This window comes from Elaeis guineensis, chromosome 11 (genome assembly GCF_000442705.2).
Source record: "Elaeis guineensis isolate ETL-2024a chromosome 11, EG11, whole genome shotgun sequence".
Classification (NCBI taxonomy): Eukaryota; Viridiplantae; Streptophyta; class Magnoliopsida; order Arecales; family Arecaceae; genus Elaeis; species Elaeis guineensis.
The window spans coordinates 84,738,421-84,758,910 of NC_026003.2; the positions used below are offsets into that span (position 1 = coordinate 84,738,421).

The window sequence follows — 20,490 nt, forward strand, 5'->3', positions numbered from 1 at the left end:
TAAAAGGAGCTTTTAGAAAAATATGATGATTTTACTAACCGTTGATTTTCTAGTAACACATTCATCAGTCTGTATGGAACTTCACAATATTTATATGCATTTCTTAAAATGAGTGTGTGAGAGCACCTTTTTAAAATATTCTACTCATTTAGCTGTAGATCATTATTCTTGTTGGTTAGCTGTCTGTGGATTTATAAGTGTTTTTGCAACTAGCTGTGTCAGTCAACAACTTCTTTATATATTAAATATTGACAACTACATCACAACTTTTTAAGGGGAGGGTTGGGGTTAGTTTTAGATGTGCATATGTATTATTCTTCATGCATAGTCTTTATCTGAATTGTGTTCATTTGTTCACTTGTTCTCTATGTGGTTACATATGTACTTTGTATACATACAAGATGATCATTTCTATCACTGAGTTGTACTACACATTGAATAATTGCTTCCTAGTTTATTACCTTTAGATCATTAAGCTAAACTTTGACATGGATTAGATGTCATGGTCTCTTTCATGTTTAATCTTGGTTTAAGGTACAACATTTTCCTTTCTATTGATGCTATGTGAGTGTGATAACTGCATGATTTTTTCATTTGTCTTTCTTTTTTCCTTCCCTTTTTGCATGCTTCAAGTCACTTTTTGTAACTTTGGTACAAATAACCTCTCTAATTGTGTATGTTATCGTAGTGCCAATCATTTATCGGGTCCATCGTGTACGTGACGGAAATAGTTTTGCTACCAGATTGGTAGATGCAACACAGCATGGTGTTGTCATATTTACTTTGTTTGCTTCATTCCAGGTGATGGCCCTTTGAAATCATCTCCTTAATCTCAATCCAATATGCTGATCAATCATGCTGTTATTTTCTTCTATATAACTTCCTAATTTAATGAGTTTGTATCCAGAAGGTTTAATGTGATGAACTTGAATGCTCTTTTATTTAGTTTTTTGTAATTAGATTATATAAGTGTGAAACAGCAAAGTATTATCAATGTTAAAGACTTCTATTATGTGTTGCTACTGTGTCATTTGCAATGTTACCTGGAGACTTTTAAAGTCTAAATTTCACACTGTGTCGGATGCTTGGACACTCGGAACCATGGTTCGTCAAACCATCCCGAATCGGATGTTTCAAGGTGTTCCAAGTCGTACCAACTGCAAATAGGGGCTGTTCGACCTTTCAAATCGGAACTCCGGATGAGGAAAAGGGAAGGAGAGAGAGAGAGGAAGGGAGAGAAAGGAGGAGAGGGAAAAAGATGATGATGCCACTAGAGGGCTGACGGTGAGCCGTCGAGGCCATCGGAGGGCTGTGGAGGCCTTCGCGATTGTGCCGTCCGATAGGATATTTAATTGAGAGAGAGAGAGAAGAGGAGCGAGGGTACCGAAAGAAGATGCAGCCGACGGAGAGGCCGTTGGAGGGCATTGGATGGCTGCCATGGTCATCGAGTGGCAAAAAGGCATGGATGGAGCCATGGGGAAGAAGGACGACCGTCCCTATTTATCGTTTTTTTTTTAAAAACAATGATGAATAGTGAAGCTGGCAAACCGATTGCTGGCTTCATTGTGGTCAGAATTTTTTAAAAAAATTTCATGAAATAGGGGCAACTGCCTTATATTTCATGCCCGTGGAGCTACAAACCACGATTTTGCTATTCGACACCCACGATGGCTAACTGGAGGCTCTCCAGCGGCCTCTCCGATGACTTCCCCTCTTTTTTTTTTCCTCCCTTCTCTCTCTCTCTTGGCCATAATTCGGCAGAGGAAGCAGAGGCCTTGGTGCCTAGCGGCCCTTCGAGCGCACCTGCAGCCTGCCTGTGACTACCGATGGCATCTCCTCTGGCCACCCTCTCCCTCCCTCCCCCTCCCCTCTCACTCTTTTCCTCCTCCCTAGTTCCTTTCTTCACTTTTGTGTCGGTTTGTGCTGGTTCGATCCAGTATGGATCCGTACTGCCGACTGGCCAGCATCGATCCTGGTATCGGTTCTCTGGATCTTGCTCAGAATACCTAGGGCTTGTTTGGATGAATGAGCTGAAAATCCCACTGAATTGATGGATTGGGCCAGTACAGGCTAGGCTAGGCCTATATTTGTAAGTATCTAGGATTGGTTTTAGAGTAGGCTGGCCCAATCACAAATCCAATTGGATTTTCAGCTCATTCATCCAAATAGGCCCTAAATGACACTTATAGAAACTTCATTCCATCAACATTTTGTCTACTTTTGACACTCATACATGAAAGCCCATGATTCTAACAAAGCAATCAGCAACCATTTTACCCAGTTTTTTTATGAACTTAAGTAGTGTAAACAAAGTTTGCTGTGTCGGTACCGATGGCCGTTCTGACCAACCAGCGGCATGGTATGGTACGGCCTCGTATTGTACCAGATTGGTGCGAACAGATGAAGGCAAAGGAAGCGAATTGGGAGAAGAAAAGAGAGAAAAATGGGGAGAGGGAGGAAGAAAGAAAAGGAGGGGAAGGAGTTGGAGGGGCCGTCGGATGGCCTCCGATTGGCCACCGTGGCCGTCGGACGGTGCATTCCACATGCGCGGCAATCCGATTGCCGACTTCACTGCTTTTAATTTTTTTTTTAAAAACCTCTTAAACAGTGAAGCCGATAAATGATTTGTCGGCTTCACCAAATCGGCTTCACTGTTCATCTCTGTTTTTAAAAAAGAGCTGATACGTGAACAAGGGTGATAGCTCCTGTTCTGCGGTCGCAACGCTGTTCGGTGGCCATAACGGCCACCCAGAGACCTCCGATGGCCTCTCCACCGTCCCATCCTCCTATCTCCGATGGTCTCTCCCCCTCTTTTTTTCTCTCTTGTTCGCTCGTTGCGGCAGCCCCATTGGGCGAACCGAGCCACAATGGCTTCCGCCACCCTTCGGCGGCCGCAGAAGGTCATCGTCGGCTTCTGACGGCCTCCTCTGTCTCTCTCTACCTCTGTTTTTCTCTCTTTCTTCCCTGGCACCGACATGTGTCGTTTTCTCCACCGGAACCATTCTAGTTCTCTGCCGGTACGGTTCGGTATGCCCCGAACCAGCCGGTTTGGAACGGTTTTGAAAATCATGTGTAGATCTACCTCATTATTCATTATGTGCATATGCTAGTAAATATTTAGACATAAATATATAAGATACAAATGTGCCCCCACATCTAATTTTTAGAAGTTCGATTTATTTTGGACACTTGGATGCTTGACACCCATATTATTTGTCCGAGTTACATTGCTCATTTGTATATGGTCCTCTATTACTTTTGCCATTTCCTAGGTCTATTGAATACAAAATAGAGTGGAGCTCATCGAAAGTAGATCTTTCAATCCTTAGATCTTTGAAGACAAGTAAGGAGCATTTGATGCTCAATACATTAGTTTGTATAAATTTACAACCGGAGATTCCAGGATAGTATGCATAAGAGACATCCATATTCCAACATATTAGAGCTGAATCAAGGCTCAAGCTTTTTGATTTTGTCAGCTAATGGATCAAAATTGTAGTGAGCAAGAAAGGAATACCTGATGACATATAACATAATGGAGGTGATTAAATTTGAGAGACGCAAGAGATGTGTATAGTGGGGATTTATTCTACGGACACAATCTGAATTCTTGCATTGCATCTGCTAATGTTATTATTTTGCACTGAACTTTGGGTGGACCTTATCTCAAACTAGAACATCAACATATTTTATGTCATGTAGATTTATATTATGATTAAATGGTTTATAATAGGCCTAGAAATTTTTATAATATGATATAGCATGAATACAAATGGTGGTAAATAGAGGAATGAAATCTCTCTGCCTCCCCCCCTCCTTTTAAAATAATGTTTTTAGTATTTAACTAGACAAAATAGTCGAGTTATCACAGTGGTAAACCACACCTAGCATCAGGTGGGAAATTTTTCCATACATTTTGAAGTTCAAAGTTTTCTTAGATAACTATATTATGTAGATACAAGCAGTCGGTAATCTTCTAGGATGATAAATTGGATAGATGGGTATCAAGGAAGCCTAGGGAGTAATAGTTCTTTCCAAGGATTTTGGAGGCAAATATAACACCCTATTAGATGGGTTTACTTTTGGAGTGAATTGTATCATGACTCCAGTCCATCTCAACAATAAGGTGCTACATAGGTTGCAATGTAATCACTAGTGTGGTTTAGGAAAGTCTGAAGCAAGGAAGGTAGAATCGGTGCCAACCACCGATACAGTATGGTACCATACTGTACCAGCATTAAAAAGATAAAACAAAGGGAAACCCCAACCCATCGACACTAAAAAATAAAAAAAAAGAAATAGGGCCAAACTGGTCGGTTCAGCTCCGAACCGTACTGAACTAGGCGGTCAGCCTGGTTTGGGCCCTCATTCAAAAATCAGGGCTGAACCGGACCATTTCTACGTCGGTTCAGCTTAGTATGGGCCGAACCTAGCGGTTCGGTCTGGTTCGGCGAACCATGGTCTGAAGCCTAACACTAAAATGGACTAGAATTACTTTTTATGCAATTTCAAGCATACGAGAAATCAGCTATATGATCCTTCAATTAGACAAACTATGAATGTCTTATGGTGTTGTTGACACTAAAGCAAATTTATCATCCACCCTTGTTACAATCTCGAGGATTTGAATGTCAAAAATATGATAATTTAGACAATTAAAAAGCATTTTATTATTTCACTGCTCTTCCAACACATTTGCTTTATATCTATGCATATCATTTTATATCATCATCCACATCTTTCTTTCAACCATTACCTTCTTCTTGAACTCTTGCTTTTGACTTTTGTCTGTTAGGAAATCGGGTAGGATGCATGTATAGATTTCAAAAATTTTTCAATCGCAGAGGAAAAACAATTGGGTTAAACCCTTTAGCCCTACATGCATTAGATCTCATTTAATCCTATCCAAGCCCGGAGTAAAGACATGTATATAATCTAAAAAATAAAATAAGGATGAGATTAAATCTCAATACCTTTATGCGGATAGAAATTCATCGCTATTGATGATCTCAGATTCGAAGGTCCTTAAGCCACACACTTGTCCGGCCTCTATAGGTATCCATCGGAATCAATCTTGAATCATTCTTCTCGTATTAGATCTTTCTTCTCGAAGAAAGATCTATACCTCTTTGAACCTTTGTCAGCAAATGATCAGGACTGCAACTTCAACCTTTGAACTGCAGCCTCCTCGTTTCTTGCTGTAGAAGAACAACTCTTCACCTCTTGGCATGTAGAAGGATGGGATGCCCAACTCTTGGGCGTTGGAAAGAGAAGAGAGAGAGGGTGTGGCGTGGAGAGGAGAGAGCAAGAGATCTAGTTTTCTTTAATAAAAAATAACTAACTTATAAAATCCTAGGAGATCTTCTCTTTATATAGGTCTTTTCTTGATTCAAATCATTATCCAATCAGGCTAAAAAGATTAGATCTTATCTCATAAGGTTTTTTACCTTTTAATCTGATTTTTTTCTCAAAAAAATCAGACCTAAATGGAAAGGCATCACCTCTTTTGGCAAGTAGAGGGGTGCCCTAGTTAGATAAGGTAGATTGAGTAGGCGCCCCTCAGCAAGAAAGGCAGGTGGTTGGGGGCACCAACCCTTGGCGCCCCATTCTAGGGTTTTTCATGCAAGAGAGGGGGCCGCCCCCTCTCTCTCTCTCCTTCCATGCCTAGCCACAAGAGGGGGTAGGCCCCTCTTACACTATCTAGGGGTTGATGCCTCTTGGTCTTGCCAAAAAGGATGGCGCCACCACATCTTTCCAAAATTTTACACTACATTAGAAGATTATGAGAAGATAATAAAGAGATAATGAGGAGATAATTTAGCCAACTCATTGACTTAATCCAATCCTCTTGGGCTCACAATTAGGTGCCCAACTAAATCCTAATGGATTTAGGTTAGGTTCAATACAATGGACTTGATCCAATTGAAGTTTCGAGAAGAATTAGGTTTAACCATGTACTAGCATAGTTTTCTTAAACCTAATAGATTTCAATAAACCCTAATTCAATTAGAACTTCATAAGCTTAATTGGCAAATTCAAGATTAAATTCCTTAATGTGTGATCCCATAGATTTCATTCTATCTGATAGTGAGATATATTGTGATCTCCATCATAATATGATCGAAATTCTTTTCAATGGGTTGGAATAATTCTAACTTTATCCTTCGAGGGTCATCGATCATCAAGACAATGTCCGACGAGTCCCATAATCCACCAGTGACACCTAACAGTATATAGTGGCATCCAGTAAAATGAAAGTATGAACTCCTAAGTGTAGTTATCGTATGATTCAGTCCTATCGTGTCCCGACTTGATGAAGGTCATGGAGAACTCATCAGACCTCATTGTCAGTCATATGTAAGATTAGCTCGACTTGAGTTCATTTGTGAATCCCATGAAAATCTTTTTCAGTATTCACACTTACTTTGGTCAAAGATTTTCTGAACTCAGTCTCGCAAATCACATAGGACTTCTTATTTTCTATCAAAATCGATAGATTTCATCTAGGTGCATCTTATTCCAAACAGTGAACTTGAACCTACTGTAGCCAACATACACAGCAAGGATCCGAATGGCTAGGGACAAGAAACGTGTAGTCAAACCCAGTAGCCTTACTGGAGATAGCCGATGACACCGTCTGTCAAAGGACCACTCACACCACTGTTGCATCGAAAAAACCACTGACGAGTGAGTAGAAATCTATGTGGTTTCTCATGTTGGTCACGCTCAGTGCAAGTTTTCTAACAACCACTCGTACCCTCATCCCGATGTTCTTATACTGCAGATCCGAGACTCATCTGCCCACAAGAGAGGTGAACTGTGCATCGATCTCGAATGGATTGATTGTTGTCCTCCGTGACGATCTTTTGATCAGGAGCATTTAGAAATTAATCACTAATTAATGTATGTTTCAAATTCTCAATATTTTGAGAATATACAAAAATTATCTTTATTAATTTCTAGAACAAATCATGGACACATAAACATGATTGGAATGAAAAAATCTTTTATTGATGATAAAAATATTACAAGTACAAGATTAAGTCCTAAAATTATAAAATGTGTCAGCCAACAACAAACTCCCACTTGACCTAAAGCCAATTGGCCATATACCTAAGATCCATCTTCTCAAGGTGAGCTTCGATCTTCTGTTGACTGAGAGGCTTGGTCAACGGATCCACCATATTTTGCACGGAATCGACTCTCTGCACCTCGACGAACTTCTTTTCGAGGAATTCGTGTATGATGTGAAACTGCTGCTCTATATGTTTAAACTTTTGATGAGACCTAGGCTCCTTAGCGAGTGATATGGCGTCGTTGTTGTCGCAGTGCAGTGTAATGGCATCACACCCAGCTTCGCAATAAACTTTTTAAACCAAAAGGCTTCTTTAGCAGCTTCAGAGGCGGCGATGACTCGACTTACATGGTCGAATCTGCAATGATCGATTGTTTGAAACTCTTTCAGCTAATCGTACCACCATTACACAAGAAGATACACCCCGATATAGACTTTCTATCATCGACATCAGTCATGAAGTCTGAATTGGTGTATCCCTCAACTTTCAGCTCCGATCTTCCACCAAAGACCAACAATAAATCTTTAGTCCTTCTCAAGTACTTAAGGATGTTTTTAACAGCAATCCAGTAGTCTTCATCTGGATTCATCTGATATCTGCTCATGACACTCACGACAAGGGCTATATTAGGTCGTATACATAACATAATATACATGAGGCTTTCTATTGCCGAAGCACAAGGGATCTTGCTAATGCGTTGGATCTTCTTAGGTGTGTCGGGACACGTCTTCTTGGAGAGATGAATGCCATGTCTAAAGAGCAAAAGATCCTTCTTGGAGTTTTCCATGCTAAACCTTTTCAGCACCTCTTCTATGTACATTCACTGTGAGAGTCCAATCATTCTCTTAGATCTATCTCTATAGACTTTTATACCAAAAATGTAGGAAGCTTCTCTTAAGTCTTTCATAGCAAACTCTTTTGACAACCATACTTTGATCGATGTTAGCATGAAATATCATTCTCAATTAGAAGGATGTCATCCATATAAAATATGAAGAATGTGACAGTACTCCCACTGATCTTTTTGTATATACACGGCTCCTCATTTTTGATGAAATCAAATATTTTGATCACATCATTAAAGCAAGTGTTCTAACTCCGAGATGCTTGTTTGAGTCCATATATGGACCTTTGCAGCTTGGAGACCTTGTGATCGCATCACTGGATGTGAAACTCAAAAGTTGCTCTATATAGATATCTTCCTTAAGATATCCATTTAGGAAGGTAATTTTCACATCCATCTGTCAAATTTCATAATTATGAAAGGCTGCTATGGCAAGTAGAGTATGGATGGATTTCAGCATGGCTATGGGCAAAAAAGTTTAATGATAGTTAATGCCTTTGCATTAACTATAACTTTTCACGACTAGCCTTGCCTTATAGGTCTCTAGCTTACCATCTGAGCCAATTTTTTTTATAAATTTATTTACACCCAATAGGTACAATACCTTCAGGTGGATCTACTGAGGATCAAATCTGGTTGGAATGAATGGAGTCAATTTCTGACTCATCGCTTCCATCCATTTCTCAGAGGCTATATCTAACATTGCCTCATCGTAGGTCTTGGAATCATTCCTAATGTCTCTATCTCCCACAAGAAACGCTTTCTCTAAATCCTCTGTAAGAATATTTAAGTACCTTTTAGGAGGATGGGAGATCTTACTTGATCTATGAGGTGGAGGAGGTATCACATCAACTGGCTCATTATTGGGTTCAGGTTCTTGGACTCGATGCTCTTCAGAGACTTTCTCTTCGAGCTCAATCTTCCTCCCACTGCCTCCATCTTGGATAAACTTTTTTTCTAAGAAAACGGCATGATGGCTCAATTACATTGTGATCCTCAGGAAGATAGAAGTAGTATCCTATGATTTTTTTAGGATACCTGATAAAGCGAGCCTTAAAGGACCTAGCCGCTAACTTGTCCGTCGGTTGTCGCTTGACATGGGCCGGACATTCCAAATCTTGAGATACCCAAGAGTTGGCTTCTTATCATGCCATAACTCATATGGTATGGTGAGAACGGTTTTAGAGAGAATTCGATTCAAAAGATGAATCGCAGAAAGTAATGCATGTCCCCAAAGAAAGACAGGAAGGTCTGTGAAGCTCATCATGGATCGGATCATATCTAATAGGGTATGATTCCTCCTTTCGGATACCCCATTGAGCTGAGGCATCTCTGAAGGTGTCCACTGTGAGACTATGCCATTATCCTTGAGATAGGTCTGAAATTTTTCACTAAGATATTCTCCTCTTTGATCTGATCGAAGATCTTTTATGGATTTTTCGGTCTGTTTTTCTACTTCATGTTTGAACTCTATGAACTTTTCAAAGGTTCAGGCTTTCGGTGCATCAAATACATAAATTCATATCGTGAATAATTATCGGTGAAAGTTATGAAGTAGACATAGCCATCCCTAGCTTGTATATCGAATGGACCACACACGCCAGTGTGTACCAGAGCTAATATCTCAGTAGCCCTTTCTCTTGTCCCACAAAGGGTAGCTTGATCATTTTTTCTTGAAGACACGATTTACAAACTGGATAAGACTCGAAAGTCAATAGTCCGAAAAGACCATCTTTTTTCAGTTTGTTGAGTCTGTCCTCTCCAATATGGTCTAGCCTAAGGTGCCACAGATATTTTTGGCTAATCCTATCTTTAAGTCTTTTAGACCCTATGGCATTCACAATTTGCTCGTTAATATTTATACTCGCATTCATATGCAAATGATAAAGACCGTCAATCAAAAAAGCACGTGCAATAATTTTATTTCGAAATAAATCGAATACATATCTTTATTGAAATAAAAATTATAATTATCCTATGTCAGCACAGATATGAAAATCAAATTCCTACGGACTACATATATATAATAGCAGTCTTTAAAAATTAAACTAACTCCTCACGGTAATCGCAGAGGGTAAGTTCCGACGGTCACAGCAGCAACCCTTGCTCCATTGTTGATCCGAAGAGTGATCTCGCCTTTCCTCAACCTTCTCACTTCTTCAAGATCCTGTATAGAAGTATACAAATGAGTACTTGATCCAGAATCTAGAATCCAACTAGAAAAAGAAACCGTTAGATTAGTTTCAATAACGAGCATATCAGACGTACCTTTAGAAGATCCATCTTTCTTTCTATTTTGACAGTCGTCAGGTAGGTCGCACAGTTTCTCCTCCAGTGGCCTTCGACGTTGCAATGGAAACACTCCTCCTTGTTGTCGGCCTTCTTCGGAACCTGCTTCTTGGGCTTGGCCTTGTTCTTTTGTTTTTTTGCAGGCTTCTTGAAAGAAGACTTTCTTTTGGAGGAAGTCCACTCCACATCCAGAACTGTACCCCTTGAACTCTTCAAGGTGCCTTCTGATGTTACCAGCATGTTCAGTAACTCGGGTAAAGTGCTATCAATTTTGTTCATATGGTAGTTCATGATGAACTGCCCATATGAATTATGAAGAGACTGGAGAATCAGATCCACCTGTAATTTTTTGTCCATGTTCATACCGAGCTTCTGAAGCTCTTCGATGTCCTTGATCATTGTCAAACAATGATCATTGACGGACTGTCCATCATGCATTTTCGTTCTGAAAAGTCTTCGAGAGACCTCAAAGCGAGTTATGCGACTCTGCTTACCGTACAACTCTTGCAGGTGAGTCAGCGTCTCTTTGGCAGTCCTCATGTCTTCATACTGTCACTGAAGATCATTGGACATGGACGCTAAAATATAACACTTTGTCTTGTTATCTTCATCCATCCACTTCTCAAGTATGGCTTGTTGATCAGGAGATGGACGAGCTGGTAACAAAGATGCATCATGGTCAAGGACATGGATAAGTTTTTCGAAACTGAGAACGATTCTCAAAATTCGGAGCAGTCTTAATAGTTCGTACTGGTCAACCTATTGGTATTGAGGATACAGACTAAAGGATTGGAACTCGACATGGTTATCTGCAGAGAAAACAGTTTCTAGTTAGATATTTGTATTTATAAAAATATTTGTTGTAGGGACTTTAAAAATAAACAAAGGCTCTCACTATTTCTTCAAATCTCCTGTACTCCTTGGGTGGAGAAACGAAAACTTATACACGATCGATTTCAAGTGGATACTGCGTCCCATTAATCTATATACATCTCATCTAACAGTTATTGATGAGTACAGACCAATGAGTGGACAACACTTTGTTCATTGCTTCACTGAGCAAGATGCAATGGGCTTGATCTTTAAGTCTTGTTTCCTCACCTAACAATTATTGGCATAATTTTTAGTTAAGTCAGACCCATTGTTCACCAGCAGATGCAAAGCCATCATTGGATCCTCACCTAACAGTTATTGGGCCCAATCCCATTTCTACCTCGGGACATCAAATGTCAATAGAGTGATTGTACCTTCTCGATGCAACCGAATCACTGTAACCAGTCGAGAATGATCAACGTCAGGAAGGCATCCGCATCTCTACAATGATGGAAGACCTCTAAACTTAATATTTAGTGAGGAGATTTAGGTTTAGGTCTCTTCTAAATCAGCAGATCTGATATCCGATTGATAAATTCAGATCAGCACATCAATATGTTTAACCAACCCAGTCGGCATGAGTGAACTCGAGTCAACAAATAACCTGTACGGAACTAAATCTTCCAAGATGGCCAGATAAGTTAAGATGAGTAGGGGTCTCCCCGTTGCTTACCTTAGACACCAATCAAAATTGGTTAGATCAGACAACGGAATCAATTAAATAACCACCATCTAAATACTTGCCTTAGACACCAAATTGGTCGATTAGAATCGATCAGGTTAACCTATTGAAATGGGTCCAAACCACTGAGCTAAATTTGGTCGAGTCAATCAACTCACATCAAAATGTAAATCAATGCGACTAACTACAACTAAACTCGATTTTAAGCTTTTTTGACCTAATCTTAATCAACCATTGATTAGGTTCAATCAACTATTTAAAATCGACAGTGGGTTTTAGTCTGATCTAATCAATTTAATCCTAATTGTAATTTGATCACTAAATCTAATTTGTTCAACCTATACCCACATGCAATAACATAATTTCAGATCCAAAAATAATTTTTAGATTATGTTTCATTGCATGTATTAGTGGCTTATGATCTTGAAACAGTTTCATATCTAAACCTAATGTCATATATCATATATATGTAGTTTCAGATCTAAACTAAAATATGTATCACATATACATTAAATTTTAGATCTAAAACTAAAAATACATATGTCAAATAATGTATAATCAGATCTAAAACAATGATTAAAATATTTTGAAAATACTTTTCAAAAAATCGGTTTGCATCAAACTAGGACAACTTTTTCAATATAGGGGGTAAACCTTATACCAGGACAACCTTATACCAGTTTGATGTAAACATTTAATCATTCTAATTTCAGATCTAAACATGAAATAAAACATATCATATATGCCAATTTTTAGATCTAAAAGATTAATATAATTGTTTCAAAAATAGTTTTCAAAATCGACCAATCTTGTGCTAGGATAACCTTTTCAATATAGGGGATAATTCTATATTAGGACAACTTTATATCAGCACAAGATCAATTTTAAATCATCAAAACTTTCAGATCTAAGACAAAAATCAGATTATATGTGTCTTTAAAAACTAGTGACTCTAATACCACTGTTAGAAAATCGGGTAGGATGCATGTATAGATTTCAAAAACTTTTCAATCGCCGCGAAAAAATAATTGGATTAAATCCTTTAATCCCACATACATTAGATCTCATCTAATCCTACCCAAGTCCCGCAGTAAAGACATGCATATAATCTGAAAAATAAAATAAGGATGAGATCAAATCTCAATATCTTTGTGCGGGTAGAAATTCACCACTACCGATGATCTCAGATTCGAAGGTTCTTGAGCCGTATACTTGTTCGATCTCTACAGGTATCCATCGGGATCAACCTTGAATCTTTCTTCTCGTGTTGGATCTTTTTTCTCCAAGAAAGATCTATGCCTCTTTGAACCTTGATCAGCAAATGATCTGGACTGCAACTTCAACCTTTGAACTGCAGTCTCCTCGTTTTTTGCTGTAGAAGAACAACTCTCACCTCTTGGCGTGTAGAAGGATGGGACGCCCAACTCTTGGGCGTTGGAAAAGAAGAGAGAGAGGGTGTGACATGGAGAGGAGAGAGGAAGAGAGATCTTATTTTTTTTAATAAAAAATAACTAACTTATAAAATTCTAGGAGACCTCTTTATATAAGTCTTTTCTTGATTCAAATCATTATCCAATTAGGCTAAAAAAGTTAGATCTTATCTCATAAGATCTTTTACCTTTTAATCTGATTTTCTTTTTTAAAAAATCAAACCTAAATGGAAAGGCCATCACCTCTTTTGGCAAGTAGATGGGGCACCCCAGTCAGATAAGGCAAACTGAGTAGGCACCCCTCAGCAAGAAAGGTAGGTGGTTGGAGGGTTGGCGCCCCATCTAGGGTTTTTCATGCAAGAGAGGGGGTGTGGCCCCTCTCTCTCCTTCCACGCACATGCCCCCTCTCTCTCCTTCCACGCCTAACCACAAGAGAGGGCGGGCCCCTCTTACACTATCCAAGGGGTTGGCGCCCTTTAGTCCTACCAAAAAGAAAAGCGCCACCACATTTTTTCAAAATTTTCATATTACATTAGGAGATAATGAGGAGATAATAAAGAGATAATGAGGAGATAATTTAGCTAACTCATTGACTTAATCCAATCCTCTTGGGCTCACAATTAGGTGCCCAACTAAATCCTAATGGATTTGGTTAGGTTCAATGCAATGGACTTGATCCAATCGAAGTTTCGAAAAGAATTAAGTTTAACTATGTGCTAGCATGATTCTCTTAAACCTAATAGGATTTTAATAAACTCTAATCCAATTAAAACTTCATAAGCTCAATTGACAAATTCAAGATTAAGTTTCTTAATGTATGACCCCATAGATTCCATTCTATCTGGTAGTGAGATATATTGTGATCTTCATCATAATATCATTGAAACTCTTTTCAATGGGTTAGAACAATTCCAACTCTATCCTTCGAAGGTCATCGATCATCAAGACGATGTCCGATGAGTCCCACAATCCATCAGTGACACTTAGCAGTATATAGTGATAACCCAGTAGAATGAAAGTATGAACCTCTAGGTGCAGTTATCATATAATTCAGTCCTTCTATCGTGAGTTTCGACTTGACGGAGGTCATGGAGAACTCGTCAGACCCCATTATCAGTCATATGCAACATTGGCTCGACTCGAGTTCATTTGTGAATCTCGTAAAAACTCTTTTTCAGTATTCACACTTACTTTGGCCAAAGACTTTTTGAACTTCGTCTCGCAAATCGCATAGGACTTCTCCTTTTTTACCAAGATTGATAGATTCCATCTAGGTGCATCCTACTCCAAACAACGAACTTGAATTTACTGTAGCCAACATAGATAGCAAGGATCCAAATGGCTAGGGACCAAGAGAATGTGCAGTCAAACCCAATAGCCTCGCTGTGAATAGCCGATGACACCGCATGTCAAAGGATCACTCACACTACTGCAGCATCGAGAAGACCACTGACGAGTGAGTAGACATCCATGTAGTTTCTCATGTTGGTCACGCTCATTGCAAGTTATTCTCTAACAACTATCCGCACCCTCACTCTGGTGTCCCTACACCGCAGATCTGAGACTCATATGCTCACAAGGGAGGTGAACTGTGCACCGATTTCGAATGGATTGATCACTGTCTTCCGTGACGATCTTTTGATCGGAGCATTTAGAGATTAACCACTAATTAATGTATGTCTCAAATTCTCAACACTTTGAGAATATACAAAAAATATCTTTATTAATTTCTAGGATAAATTATGGACACATAAACATGATTGGAATGAAAAAGTCTTTTATTGATAATAAAAATATTACAAGTACAAGATTAAGTCCTGAAATTACAAAATGTATTAGCCAACAATTGGCTTCTAGAGCACAAATCTAATATTGTCATCCTCTAACTCTGCCGTTTTTTTGGCTTCATCTCATAAATTTACATAGTCTACATTATCTTGATATATAGACACCCGAAGGTATTGTCTTGGTCCTAGGCTTAAGGTTGCACCTCTCTATATTTCTCTAATTGCCACTGCCTGATTTATAATCAGCATCTACCAAAGTGGCACTATTCTAACTAAACAATCTTAGGGTTTTCTTAAGTTTTCATTTTGTTTATGCAGCCATTGTTCCAATCAGGAGTTAAAAATTATAGGAGGATTCTAACATTCCCAAATAACAAAAGCCTATGGTTAAGGTGCATTTTTTCTTCGACGTACTAATATATGCGAGCTTGCCTTCTCCATTTCCTATTCATAGAAATTATTTTTATTTGTTGGTGGTTCAATTAAGCAACATGAAGCTCAGATGGTGGTGAACCCTTCTACTTAAGGGCATGGCATAGGTTATGAAAAAGATTATTAATGGTAGGCAAGATTTTATTCAAATATTAGATGTTCTAGTTGTGTGTGTTCAATAGTCCCTCTTCTACTGAACTGAACAGAGCCTCTCTCATGTCGACCTATATGAGATCTATGTGCCCAAGCCTTTGCAATTCTTTCTAGATTTGGAAATTGATTATGATCAAGACTGTGTTCCTTTCGATGCCTTTTAATTGGGGCAATGATTTTAAATTTTTATTACGAACCTAATCTTGTAATAGAATATGCAAGTTGTAATGTTGTATATGTAATTACAAATTTCAGACAAACTGGATTGCTTTTCATGTCTAGAATGGCAATTTCTGGCTCATGGTTGCCATAAGTCAGCTTAAGGTGGTGGCAAACCATCTAGGTCTTGCACTTGCTGTCAATGCAATGAACCGCACAACATCAAAGGGGTTTTGCACTCTAGGAGGAAGAGATGGGGGTTTACAGGGAAGGTGGAGGAAGATGTGGCAGTGGCTGCACGGAGGTGGACACTGTTATTGTTGTTAGCAACAAGACAGCAATGATGAATCCACAGTGGAGGTAGAGGCACGGTGCTCACCATCTTGTAGGGAGCAGTAAGGAGGCACCTTTTTGTTAGGGGATAGGGGAAGAGAAGGGGAAAGTATAGTGGGAAAAATAAAATAATGGAGCCTGACCAACTGATGGAAGCAAGAGAGGTTGGGATAGAATCAATTTTCTAAAATATGTTTGGCCAAATAGAGAATGAAAAGAAGAAGTTGAGGATATGAAGAAATGGAATCAATGGAGTTCTATTATGGTTTGGAAATTAAGACTTTTATATGTGGTAAGATGTGTTGTATTTACCATCTTGTGTAATATGTACTTCATGACAAACAAGTCACCTTCATATGCTGTTACACACATGCGTATATACTCACATTCACATCTAAGCACATGCATATGTGTGCGTATATCAGGAAGAATAATGAATTATACGCCTTTTTCTTTCGAACAATTTAATTCTTTAGGTAAAATTTTGAAGGGCACATGTATTAAAATCATCAGCTCAAAAATTTGTACTTGTGTTTTCTCATAACTTTGCAATATTTTATTTTGTTGTAGAAAGATGAAGTAGGGTTTGAACACCAGGAAGCTTTAATGTCTCATGTGCCAGATCCAGAGATGGTAAGTACCTTATGTATTACCTTACATATTCTTGGATACTAATTGAAAATGGGACTCCATCGTTAAATTATCAATTGCAGCTCCCATCAATGGAAGAGTTACAAGAGAGGCGTCTTACAGATCCACGCCTTCCCATGTAATACTCTTGACAATACCAAAGTAATCTGTTTCAGTGTTAATATGCTTCCTTGTTATCACAGCTTAATATGTCGCAAAGATATATATGCGGTTTTTTTTTTCACAAAGTTATATTAAGTGTGATGCCTAATGATCATCAGTTTCTCCAAAAGTTGAAAAAAAATCTATAAAGTCATAAAATATGTACATATATAAAAAGTTGTCTATGGCTGTGGATGGAGGCATATATCTTGCTTGTAAGGTTGCACAGTTACCGGATACTTCACTTTTTCTGCTTCTGGATATTAAGTGTTGATTGTTGTTCTAAGAGACAAATAGAATACTTAACTGTACCATTCACTATGTTGTACATACAAATGTAGATACCTGCCTACTTTTTTACCTTCCTACATGCTTACATACATGGATACATAAAATACATATTTATGTACATTGAAGTTTAAAACAGAAACACAGACACTTACCGCAAAAAAAAAAGGCCGTCAACTCCAGTAGAAACATTGCCATTCTAGACCAAGTGAGACTTCTGAGAATCCAGATATGTAATTAATTTTTTCTAATTTCATCCTTAAAAGTTAAAATTATAACCATTCATATTTACTCTTATGTTTGTCTATTAGAGCAAAGTAAATCTAGTTTGATTTGCATTTAAATAGAATTTGATGTGAAGGAACCAATATTAAGAAGGAAAAATAAGAAAATTATAACCATGCATCCTTTCATGTTTATCTATTTGAAAGAAAGTAAATTTATGTTAATTTAAATTTAAGTAGAACTGAAAATATGCAATCATGTTAGAGTAAAAATCAACCATATGGAGAAAATACGATATAAAGTTGGATTTTGACCCAATTCCAGCTCATAATTAATTTGGAAAAAAATCCCATCCCCAACTAAACTTTATTTCATTTCGTAAAGAGAAGGGTCTAAATAGCAAGGAGGAAATAAACTTTAATGATATAGAGTATAGACCAAGGTTCGTTGTACCGGTACCGGACGGCGTGTCGGTGCTGGACCGGTACGGTATGATACTGGTATCGTACCGTACCGACACACGGTATGCCTAGGCGTACCGGTCCGATACCGGTACATAATATTTTTTTCGATTTTCAAATTTCTTTTTTGGATTTTTGAAGTTAATAATTGATAAATACAACTTCAATATGGTATTATATTGCATATTATTGACATATTTGGGTTCAATTTGGAGTTAGGTTGCGGTACAAAGACTTTTGATCCAAAATTTCAAACATATATTTATTTACATTATATTTCAACTATGTCATCTTAAAACTAAAGAAAAAATATATAAAATACGCATTAAAATATATCTAAATATTTAAGTACAAAGCGCAATAACTGATATACGAACCTTAAGATGTACTCTGTATTTAATTTTTTGTCGAGTGTCTGTGACGCTCGTAGATGTCTGGATCATCAACATAGTCTGAAGGGATATCAGTCCAACCCTCTAGCCAAGCTGTACCGTACTCTCGAATATTCATCATCCCATAAGGCATCCTCTCTGGATTGTAAGACATCTCAGACCTCTCGTTAAAATTCTGACTCTGAAAAGTATCCTCGAGATGATGGTACGGTTGTAGAGGAGCCCATCCAAATATGCCAGTAGCAAAATCTGATCCGTAAGATGCTCTAGGCTGCATAAGGTAGTAACCACTAGAAGATGATGCCTTGGATGCACCATATGCATATGGATCATAAGGTGGCTATGGATAATAGGATCCATAATGCGAGGATGATCCAGATACATCCATGGACCCTACTCCACGTGCAAGATCGTCCGCAGCTGCATCATGTGCTGAATGACCTCTAGGAGTCCGTCGTCTATATGAAATCGACTCCCCACGATCTCTACCGACTCGTCCACCATGATCCCTATCCTGTGTGACATGCGTAAACTGAGACTCACCGGTGAAGCGAATATCATCCTGTGGTTGTCTCATAAACGGTGGTTTCCTGTCTTCCAGTTTCTCCTTGATCATCAGATCCATGACTACTATTACCAGTATCATCATCACTCTCCCTGGTGTCCGTATCTGAACCAGATAGCTCCTGTACTTTCGAGAGTGGTGCACGTACAACTGTCTTTTTCTTTCCCCCTTGTGCCCCTCTGTGACTGAGTTTTCTGTGATTGGAAGGATGGATGCCTTCTTGCTGGCTGCCGGGAGGATCGTCTATACATCTCTCACTCGAATCTCTGGGAAGATGTATCGGATAGCGAGTCATGTGATGAATGAGTTTTTTGTGTCCCCTCAGATTGTGGTTGATCAGCTGGAATCCTATGTGGAATATTTTTTTCTGCCCATTGCTCTGGATCCACCCTGATCTCCCTCGCCACCACACTGGCTGGTCGTGGAGGGAATCCGGCTCATCAAGCTCTGGCTCCTGCTGCTGACCTGCAAGCCATCCGATGATCAGATCGTTATCCTCGTCGGTATAATCATCCAGCATCGGATCAGTGTACTTCAACTGAACTTTCTTCTGAATACATTTTAGCCTCAACCTCAGATTATAGTGAACATATACAAGATCGTCGAGGCATTTTTGTGTCAGACGATTTCTCTGGTTGCTGTGGATAAGGGCGAAAGTGGACCAATTATGCTCACAGCCACTAGCAGAGATCGTCTGAGAAAGAATACGGACAGCCATATGTCTTAAATTTTCTGTGATGTTCCAAAATGAATCCACCATTCAGCTACAAAAGTAAAATTACATATCAAATTTGATGATATTATTAAGCAAAATTATATATCAATCTATATTACTCATTATTGATATGTAATTTATCTGGATTCATCTGTTTTTTGCTTACGACAACTGATGGAACTCCAAAACTATCTGATCCCTCTCTAAACTATTTCGTCTAAAACAAAATATATTTATTATTTATAAATATATCAGATCGAATTCAGTTGAATAATTACATATGTTTTAAATTAGCATACATCTTGCAGATACAACGACGCGATTTCTGGATCGGGCACCATCTTATATATGACATTGCGAAGAGCAGCAAGAAGCTCGCTATCCATATCTATCCCCGGAATAGTATACTGAAATCTGGATTCAAGTAATAAGCTGCAGATAAATTTTAAAATTGATTAAGCACAATTTTATTTTCATGCTTCGAAAAAATATTTTAAAATATTCTTGAATCCAAACTTACCAGCTAGATGCAAATCTCTGCCCATCTGATAGTCCCAATGGCACTCAATAATGTTAATGAATTCTTGAGCATGCTTGGGATCATTCTCACTGATCTGTTTCTGTCCTCTCCATCATGTAATATAGGAAGCCCATCTGGGGGTATCTCTCGCTGTCTACGATGCGAAGCACCTTATATAAAGGCTTGATAGCCTTCACTACCTTCTCAGTCCGCTGCCAAAATGACTGACTCGTCATCAAGTTCTCCACATGACTTCCATCAGTGCCGGCCCTCGCATATCTGCTCTCCTGCCACTCGGTACTGACAAACATCTGACGTAGGGCTGTTTTCTTCTGAAGAAGACTATCAAGTGCTATGTAGTTGGTAGCAAACCGTGTGATATCCGATCGTAAGATCTCTCTCCTGTATACGTCCGCATCAATGAAAGAATCCATGTGTGGTTGTAGATGAATCTAATAATGGTCTGGGCAATCT

The 20,490-nt window shown here is 38.7% G+C and overlaps 1 protein-coding gene across 1 annotated transcript in view; it reads left to right on the top strand.

The window, feature by feature from the left end:
- LOC105034433 (acyl-CoA hydrolase 2) overlaps window positions 1-20,490 on the top strand; it is a 100,397-nt gene that overhangs the window by 52,398 nt on the left and 27,509 nt on the right. The window contains exons 9-11 of the mRNA XM_010909596.4: window positions 689-801; window positions 16,629-16,691; window positions 16,772-16,827. Coding sequence (XP_010907898.1) covers window positions 689-801; window positions 16,629-16,691; window positions 16,772-16,827 — 232 coding nt within the window. The remainder of the gene's footprint in view (window positions 1-688; window positions 802-16,628; window positions 16,692-16,771; window positions 16,828-20,490) is intronic.